The sequence below is a fragment of the Otolemur garnettii genome, unplaced genomic scaffold (genome assembly GCF_000181295.1).
Source record: "Otolemur garnettii isolate 467f Iridium unplaced genomic scaffold, OtoGar3 scaffold00006, whole genome shotgun sequence".
Lineage (NCBI taxonomy): Eukaryota > Metazoa > Chordata > Mammalia > Primates > Galagidae > Otolemur > Otolemur garnettii.
In genome coordinates, this window is record NW_003852401.1 from 27,385,527 (window position 1) to 27,395,216 (window position 9,690).

The window sequence follows — 9,690 nt, forward strand, 5'->3', positions numbered from 1 at the left end:
CGCTGCGCAGCCCCCGCCGCCGGGGTGCTGGCCGCGCCGCCCGCCTTCTCCTCGCGCCGAGCAGCCGCGGCCGCCCCGGGCTCCGCGCTGCTGCCTGCCCGCCCGCTGCTGTCGCTCGGGCTGCTGCAGCTGATCTTGGGCTGCTGCATGGTGGCGCTCAGCTTCGGGGCACTGTCGCTGAGCAGCTCCCCGCAGGTGAAGAACTCTTGTCCGTTCTGGGCCGGCTCCTCGGTGAGTATAACGCGCGCACCCCGGGCTCGGGTACCCCCTTGGGGCCAGGGGGATCTGATCAGTTCCTTCCATTGTCCCGTGCAGTTGGGGAGCCCAGTCTCTCAGGTCACTTGAAGTATTTGAAGGCATGGAAGCTGGAGAAAAATGTTCTGAGCCTGTGGAGTTCGGGGGAGAATTGGGTCGCCGGGGCAGGGTCCATTCTTGGAAGTCTAAAAGATTTTATTGACCATGTCAAGCTAGTAGAATAAAACAAAGATATCTGGCTCTTTGTCTTTGCTTGTTTTATTCTGCATTAAGACACACACAAATGTGAAATGTGTGGAGCGGCTAGACCCCCAGAGGAGTGCGGGTAATGAGAGGGTGTGTGTAAATAGCACTAGAACATGGTCATTACAGGAGGACCCTAACTCCCGTGGGCTCCTGGAGCCATGCAGGCTACTGCGGGGGAGGGGGGCATTTAATTCTCTAGAACCTGAACCTGTCATTATGGATGAGGTGACCAAAGCTCCAGACGCACAGGGCAGCTGGCTGGAGATGCCTGCCTTGCTCCAGGACCTGGGCCTGCCCCCTCTATCTGCGGGGGCTGATCCTAGGACAAAAGTGTGCTGGGACTTGGGAGAAAGGCTACTACTGCCTGCCAGCTTGGTGGCCACTGGGTGGCTGCTCACCCCTGCTGCCTCACAACTGCCCAACTTCCAAGGCATTCTTCTGCCCCCTGAGGTTTGCTGCCTGTTGAGGGACTTGAAAACCCTGTCTTTGTGGAATCGTTGTGGAAGATGGGTACAGTAAAGTAGATGTCTTTTCTATGAATTGTGGAAACCTGAAAGTCTGGCAGTGCCCATATTTTTGTACTAAGGTCTGTAACAAATTTGTCTTGAATGCGTAAAACTGTGCTTTTTGCAGGTCCATGCATACTGAGATTCAAGGCCAAATTTTCAGAGTGCAGGGTGAACTAATTGGACCCAAAGTAATTGTTTGAATAAGAACATTAAGAACATTAGGTTCCTTAAGCCTAGCCTGAAATTTTATACTTCAGCTGAAGCAAATTATTCTCCTTTTGAAATGCTTTGATGTTGGGCGATCTTGTGGGGGGTACATCTTGTGCCATGGTGAGCATCCGCAATTGGAGTATCATGTGGGCAAAATCCCATCCTTGTGGCCCAGCCCTAGGGTCGTGCTGCTGGTCTCTATGAAGATCTGGATGATTACAGGAGGATGGGTATTCCAAACAGGGTAGGAATTAGATTCCTACTACACTTTTCAGACTAAATTCAGCCAAATGGAGGGTACGTTTCATTTCTCTAAATACCATGGGCCAGTGATCAATCTTGCATAATTTTTAGGATTTGCTCTTTGTAAAATCATAATGTATTGTCTTCTCAAAGATAGCTAGTATAGGATTATTGAAAACTATTTTTTCTCTTCTAAAATTAAAACCTGAAATCAGTTTACTATGGTGAATTATTTCAGAGGTAAATGCACTTAGATCTGTCACTCAAACCACAGGAGGATTTGATGAAATACAAAAATAAAGGGCCAACCACCAGAAGATGAAGGCTAATACCTGGTGGGTGGTCTGGGCACGTCCTGGTCTCTGGGTCTGAGCACACCACAGCAGGGGAGGAATCTGTGATTTGGAACTGACAGGTTCTCTGCTACATGTCATCCCCTAACTGTGTCCCCCAGTTGGTTATATTCCTACTTTTGTTTGTATGTGACTGGTTGACCTCAGGATTTACAAAGTGATGACAGAACCAGCGGATACTGTATCTATAGAACAACTAAATAACAATTTTAGGAGAAAGCCTCAGTGCCATGATCTCTTGGTGTTTTAAGGGGGGAAAAAGTCTCATGTTTTGAATTTATGCAAGAGAAGTCATTTTTAAAAAGCTTTGTGTTGTGGAAAATTTTAAATTTATATGAACAAACGCTGTACAGTGAACCCACATATACCCTTCAGCAGTGGTTTATCTGTACCCCCTCTCTGGGCTCTGCTGCTGGCTCTATGTGTTCTAAGAAACTCTAAAAGGATGGGTAATCCAAGAAGCCTTCATGCTGCCTAGTTCATTTGTCAAATTCAATTCTCTTATTATTTTGAAGGAAATCTCAGGCATCACATCATTTCATCTGTAAATATTTCGATGTGTTTATATTGGTGTGTGTATGTATGTATGTATGTATGTGTGTGTATATAATACATATACATATATACAAACATATATAACCAACATAGAGAGACAGAAGTGGCCAGGAGATCTTAAGATCTTTCTCCTCTCCCCCTTACCTTTTATTATGAATAACATTAAAATCTCAAATGCAGAAAGAGTGTAAAACTTCCACTGACCTCTCCCTAGTTTCTGTAGCTAAAACACAGCCACCCTATACACACCACTCCCCCTTTTAAACACCCATTGGATTCTTTTAAGGCAAATTCCAGGTGTCATAACTTCAGTCATCAAATATTTTAGTAGATAGTCCTAAAACAAAGGGGCTCAATAGCACATTGCAATTGATTTGAAGACAGCTAAACTAAGGGTTTTATGAACACTGCAAGATTGTAATTGGGGACTTGCAGAACAACAACAACAAAACACATCTTGGAAACAGTTTACATTTGTGCAGCTGTCACTGCACTCACTTTAGAAAATTTTCATCACTCTGAAAAGTTCTGAGCAGTTACTCCCCATTCTCCCCACCCTCCCTTCCCTAGGTACCACTGATTAACTTACTTTCTGGTTCTCTAGATTTGTTGATCCCGGACCTTGCCTATAAACGGGAACCTATCATATGTGATCTTTGACTGTCTTCTTTCACTGAGCACAGTTTCAAGGTTCATCCGTGTTGCGGCATGTATGAGTATTTCATTCCTGCTTATTGCCAAATGATACTCCATTGCATGGGTATGGGTGTTTATTTATCCACTCAGAGGTGTTATTAGCATATGAAACTAAGTAACTGTGTGGAAGTATCAACTTAGTTCTAAGGTTACTTCAAACACACATGGGAACACAGTAGAATATCCTCATACTTTAAGCTTTGGACTGTTAGGCACTTGAGCCTGCTGTATCAACTAAAGGGTAAATCTTTTGGCTTCACTATAAATTTTGCTTATGTACTTGAGACAAAATCAGGGTTAAGAAACAAATATATTCTTTTGAAAGGAGTATTTTGTTAAACAAAGTATAGTTTAATTTTTTTATGCATACCTCTCTGTAAGAGTTCTTACTCTGAACCTGAGGTTTTGAGGCTTTGTCTTAACCTTGAAGGTATATTTTATCTATTTACAAAAAATTTAGGAATTAAAAAATCCTGTAAATTTTTTTTTTTTTTTTACCTAGTTTACATTCATGCTTTCAGCAATGTGTAGGGGGCATTTGTAATGTGCTGTGTGTTCATGAGCACGCTGTAACCATTTGTTTTCTTCCTGGTATCACTGGTTAACGACTCAGTGTATTGTTATTCCCCAAGTTTATGAAGCTAAGAGCTTAGCCACCTTTAAAAAGAACCTGAAGCCAGGCGGTGCCTGTGGCTCAAAGGAGTAGGGCGCTGGCCCCATAGGCCGGAGGTGGCGGGTTCAAACCCAGCCCTGGCCACAAAAAAAAAAAAAAAACAAAAAAAACAACCAGAACCTGACATTTAAGTGTAGGTGGGTGGCTGCGTGAGGATCTCAGTGTCTGTGTGTGTTCAGACAATGTTATCCTGAGCACTGAGGATGCTTGATTTGGGGGTGTGTTTAGTTAATATTAATTAGAGTCCAGTGGGAGTATGGAGACCCAGCCTACTACACTGTGATAGATTTAATTAAAGAGCAGAGAGAGTTGTGTCTCTCCTACTTCCTACACAGAATTCCTGACTTAGGTGATATACTTGATCCTTGGGAAATATTTCAGGCAAGTGGTAGGGAATTGCTTATTGCTTTTTCTCTGGGCACCTGAATATCCTTTATCATCTGCATATACTTATGTCTTTTTGCTTTAAGTCACTGATCTGAATTTGTGGTCACCCCTCCCTTGAGTGCATGATTCTTTGGCCAGATTCTTCTTTCATATAAAGACATTAGTGAACTTTAGGGTAAACTTAAAAAAAAAAAATCAGAATGACTAAACATAAAAAGGAATGAATGGCTGAAGGAGAAACTAGTCTAAAAATTTGGAAGTTTCTACCAGTTAAACAATGATATTTTCTATCATTCTCGTCAAATATTACTTTAGTATTTAAGAGATTAAAATATAATTTTTGGACATAAATTTCATTAATTTTCTTTGATCTCTTGTTTTGCATAACAGCAGAATCCCATTTATAAGTTCTGTGCCTTGAGCAAGTCTCTGAGCCTCTGGACATCAGTTACTCATCTGTAAAATGGGTGGGATGATTTGTGCCTGAGGATTGATTTTGAATAATGAGAGAACAATAGGAGAGAGCTGAGCAAACTAGAACCTCTATCATTGTTTTTTAAACATTAAGGCAACATTTAAACAAAGTAAAGTGAACAGGCTAGGTTTTTTTGTAGGACATTAGGGTAATCATTGTATATGTGCCAGATATCTCCAATTGCAATCTCAGTTTTTTTTTTTAGAGACAGAGTCTCACTTTGTTGCCCTTAGAGTGCTAGGGCATCATAGCTCACAGTAACCTCCAACTCCTGGGCTTAGGCGATTCTCTTGCCTCAGCCTCCTGAGTAGCTGGGACTACAGGCGTCCGCCACAATGCCCAGCTATTTTTTTGTTGCAGTTTGGTCGGCTAGGTTCAAACCCACCACCCTTGGTATATGAGGCTGGCGCCCTGTTCACTGAGCCATAGGTGCTGTCTGCTTTCTCAGTATTTTATGAGTCATACTACATAAAGAAGAATCACCCCCCACAGATACTTTCTTCAGTTGCCAGTGTAAAAACTATAGGACAAGATAGGTTGTTGAGAGGTTTGATAAATCATTTTGTGCTTTTTTATGGGGTAAACATGTAACCCACGCAACATGGCTCTTTTTATCTCTGTGTTTAGATACCGCAGCTTTTGACAAATGATCCAGAACATTTTTGCCCTGAGGCATGTTAATGGATTAGAACAGGAAAATAGGGCAGTGGAATTATAAGCTTTTGATCTTAATGATTTGATTTTTAAGCTGGAAAATTAAGGCACATTAACCATATATGGTGGGTAACAAAAACTCCTGCCTGGAGTATCTCAAAGCCATTTATTATTATTTTTTTACAATATTAGAAAGAAAGAAAGGTCCTCATTTTTTCCTGTAAACTGTAAGGAATGGGTTACAAATGAGTGAAACAAAAATTGTAATAAATCTTATAATAATAATAAATCACCAAGAGAGAAAGCTTGGTGTTAGAAAATAGGTTGTTGCCTGTTCATTCAGAACAGGTTGCATCTTGTTCTGCGTGGAAAGAATGCTGATGGGTGGATCTCACTACTGGTGCACTGCCACAGGAAGCACAGGGATGGAAGATGTGCTCAGGGCACACTGTCAACTTTGAACAAGTTCTCTTATGTCTGGTCTCCATGCATTCATTCATTCATTCTTGCCATAACTGACTGAGTGCCTTCTTGGACCCTTTAGTAGTACTTAAGTGAGTACTCAGAGACCCAAGCCCCAAGATAGATAATAGCATCATGGTGTGATGGGAGCCATAAAAGGTCATTGTTAAGGGACCTTCTCATCTCCCTGCCCATGGAGTTCTGATTCCTGTTGTCACTGGGGGAGGTGGTGGCATTGGGGCCTCTGCCTCCTTCTTTTCTCCCTTCCCCAACCCCACTCCCCATTCATGAATTACACTCCTCCTTTAGATGAAATGTGAACCTCATTCCCTGTCTTGAGTTCTTAAAAGATTCGTCCCCCCGTAGGACCTCTGCTCCCACCATCATTTCAGAGGCTGCTAACCAGCCAGCCCTACTTCCTATTCACCTTTTTCCCTCATCAGTCCCTTGTTCCCCAAGTGCCTGAGGGCTTCACTGGGCTTGGAGAGAAGGAGAAATTGAGTAAATGCATGTGTGTGCCTTTGCTACAGAATTAGGGCATGAGGAGGATGCAACTGCAGCTCCCACTTAAGCGGGAGTTCACCCCACAGTAGAACCTCAGTAAGCTGACCACCCAAGGAACTCTAACACATTGGTCAACATACAGAGGTGGTCAACATAAGGAATAGGCCTCCTGTACTGATACATGTGGTACATGTTCAGTCTATGAAAATTAGGTCAACCTAAGGAGGTGGTCAATGTAGGGAGGTGGTCAAATATAGAGGTTCTACTGTATTTCCTATATTTTGTTCTCTTAAAATATCCCTATTTAAAAAGGTGGTTTATAAAAATCCTGCTAGGATTTAATTTGAGTGTGTGCTGAGTCTATAAACAATTCAGATGGAAATGATATCCTGTCTTCCAACCCATGAACTTGGTGTATGTCTTTATTTATTATTTATGATTACATGTATTGCTCAATAAGCTTTACATTTCTCCCCATGGAGGTCTTAAGTATCTTTGCTGTGTGTGTTAAAATTATTGCTATTTCTTATTTGTTGTATATATTTTATATGTTTTTTTAAAAATTACAGTTTCTATGATTTGTTGCCGCCGTATGCAAACAAAATGCCATTCCCCAAAGGAAGAAATAAAGATAGCTTCCTTTTTAATTTTTTTTTTTTTTATCTCAGAGACCCTTCATTTGAAATGACAGTTGTATCTGTCATGATCTATTAAAACAATATAAATTCCTTTCAACTTAGAAACCCACTCCTGGGACTTTATCCAACAGAAATAAATGCTCTTACTTTTAAAGATACAGGTTCATGGATTGCAGAATTGTTTGTGAGGGCAAAAAATTAGAAATAAAGTGAATACCCACAAATATGGGAATAATTGGCTACATTAGGTATAGCCATACAATGGAATGGAATGTAGCCATTAGACTGAATGAATTAGAGCTATTCCAATGGACATGAAGAAATTTTCACGAAGTATTTATTACAGAGAAAAAGAAGGGACCAAATGAGTATGTCTTTTATGACCCATTTTTTATAAAAATCATACTCCTGGGCATGTATGGGTATATATATGTATATATACACATATGTGTATAGTGATGAGAATTTAGAGAAAAATTTACATTTATAAAATATGTAAACCTGCTCCACCTGCTCCAACCTGCTCCAAACCCATTGTTACCAAGGAGGAGGATGGGGTGGTATGCCTGGGTAGAAGAGGTGGGAAGCATATTTCAGGTTTATCACTATTTTAGGGGCTTTTATGGCCCATGCTGGACACCTCCCATTAATATTGTTCTAATGGAAAAATATATTTCAAAAAGCTGCACCACAAGGCTCTGTATTGTTGGAGACCAATGGCATAAACATCAAACACTAACCCATGGTTCCTTTTATATTTATTTTTTACTAAAGTGAGCACTTTGTTTTTCCCCCAAGGGCAGTCAACGTTTCAGTTGTGTTTTCATAAAAACAGCTTATATTCCCAGAGCCAAGTCCAGTGGGCAGCAGAGTGTGCAGGCAGGAAGCACACACACACGTGGACATACGTGTATACACGCACACATGTGCACACATAGGCATGCACACACATACACGTGTACACACAAGCACCCGAGCCTGTAACATGGAGCACAGGTTTCAGAGGTGTCAGTCATCCCAGCGAGGTAAACCTTTTGAGCTAGAGGAGACCTACAGATGGTTTCCTCCCCTAATAATACTTCTAAGGATCAGAGAAGTGAAATGACTTGGCTGAGCTCATATAGTTAAAAGGTCAGAAAACTGAGTTCATGACCTCATCCTAGAAAAGTGCTGCAGACCTCATTGCTGAATATCACCTGGTCACCCCTGAGGTCCTCCCCTGGGGAAGCTGTGCACTGATGGCAGCGCTAAGTCCACCCTTCAGAGCAATCTTGGGATTCTTTTTCTGGAATGGCCATCAGAGCTATGGCCTAGAAGGTCTGACAATTAAGTTTGCAAACTCACCGTAGAAAAAGTGCTACATACTGCATTGCTGAGTATCACTCCACTTCACAGTCTCCACTTGGCCATCTGGTGACTGTAGTGATATCAGCAGCGAGGTATGTGGCACTTTTTCTAGGATAAATTTGCAAACTTGGTTGTCTACACTCATAAGTCTTTTTAAAAGTTATTATTTTATTTTATGTTTTATACATGCTTAAGTCCTTAGAAGCTGAGGGGGAGCCTTGAACCCAGGGTCTCAGGGGTTCCAATCCCAATTTGTAAAGTAGGTGCAACCCCTACATACCCTGAGTGTCTCCTCTCCAGGCAGAAATTGTTGAAGGTGAAGAGATACCACCTATTGGATCAGTAGCTCTCAACCTTCCTAATGCCGTGATGTGTTTTCATTGTTACAAAGGGGTTGTGACCCACAGGTTGAGAACCACTGTATTGGATTTAAGGGGCTTGCAAGGATACATGCATGGTGGGCAGGCAGCTAGCAGGACATTTAAAAGCAGGTGGCACACAAAGAAAACTGTTGCCTAACTGTCCAGATGTGGCTTTTGGTCCTTGATATGAGAGGGTAGACTTGTCCTTGGCTGGTTTGATGTTGTGAGAATGGAGAATATTGCCAACAGGCCTGTGTGCTTTGAATTTGATGTGACTCTGTTCCTTACCGATTTGTAATTAATAAACAGGATTTGTGAATTGGTGTATTTGAGGGATGTGGCAAGTAAAAGGTACTTATAAAGGAAAACTCTCAGACTGTATTTAGCAGACATGTTATTCTACAAAGGTAAAAATGCTCAAATGGCATCAGGACATCCCGGGCTGGATAATTATCTGCATTATTCTTTCCCAATTGCTGAGTGAACTGTATTGTGCAGAGGACTGGCCTTGGTTTTCCCTTCATGTTTTGGCAAAATACTGGTTTTTCTTTACTGAGATTTTCAACTTGTTTATGGACGTGTCATCTCACTATTGTCCCTTCTCCTTTGTAGAATAAATGCTCAGGAACATTTATTCGTTGCCAACCACGTGAGAGGCACCATGCTGGGAGGTGCCTGGTTACAATGGGAAACGTTAGAGGGAAAAAGTTGTGTGCAGAGGGCTTCCAGGGGTGTGCAGTGGTGGAATCAGAGAAGGCTTCTTAGGGGAGGTGACTTAATTGGGGCCTTGCAGAATAGGTAGGAGGTCTCGGGCAGTTAAGAGTGGAGGTGGGGGGAGAGGACATATCAACAAAGAGAAAGAGGCTCTTAGCTCAGGAATGTCTAAAGCCTGGGTGGTCTCAGGAAGGGCAGATGTGCTTGGAAGGAAAGTGAGTGGTGGAGAGGCAGGGGTGTGTGGATACCAGGCTTGAGGAGGAGGCGAGGAGTGATCCTGAAGGGCCTTGCTTCCCTTTCTGTGCCACGAGGGATGAGTACCCCCCTAACAAGGGAAGGGATACAGCCACAAGAGATGAGTACCCCCCTAACAAGGGAAGGGATACAGCCACAAGAGATGAGTACCC

General features: G+C 42.3%; 1 protein-coding gene across 1 annotated transcript in view; it reads left to right on the plus strand.

The window, feature by feature from the left end:
- Nucleotides 1-6: 6 nt before the first annotated feature.
- Nucleotides 7-9,690, plus strand: part of FAM189A2 (family with sequence similarity 189 member A2) — a 78,594-nt gene continuing 68,910 nt past the window's right edge. Inside the window, exon 1 of the mRNA XM_003782932.3 lies at nt 7-231. Within this exon, the coding sequence (XP_003782980.2) occupies nt 148-231 (84 nt within the window). The 5' untranslated portion in view covers nt 7-147. The remainder of the gene's footprint in view (nt 232-9,690) is intronic.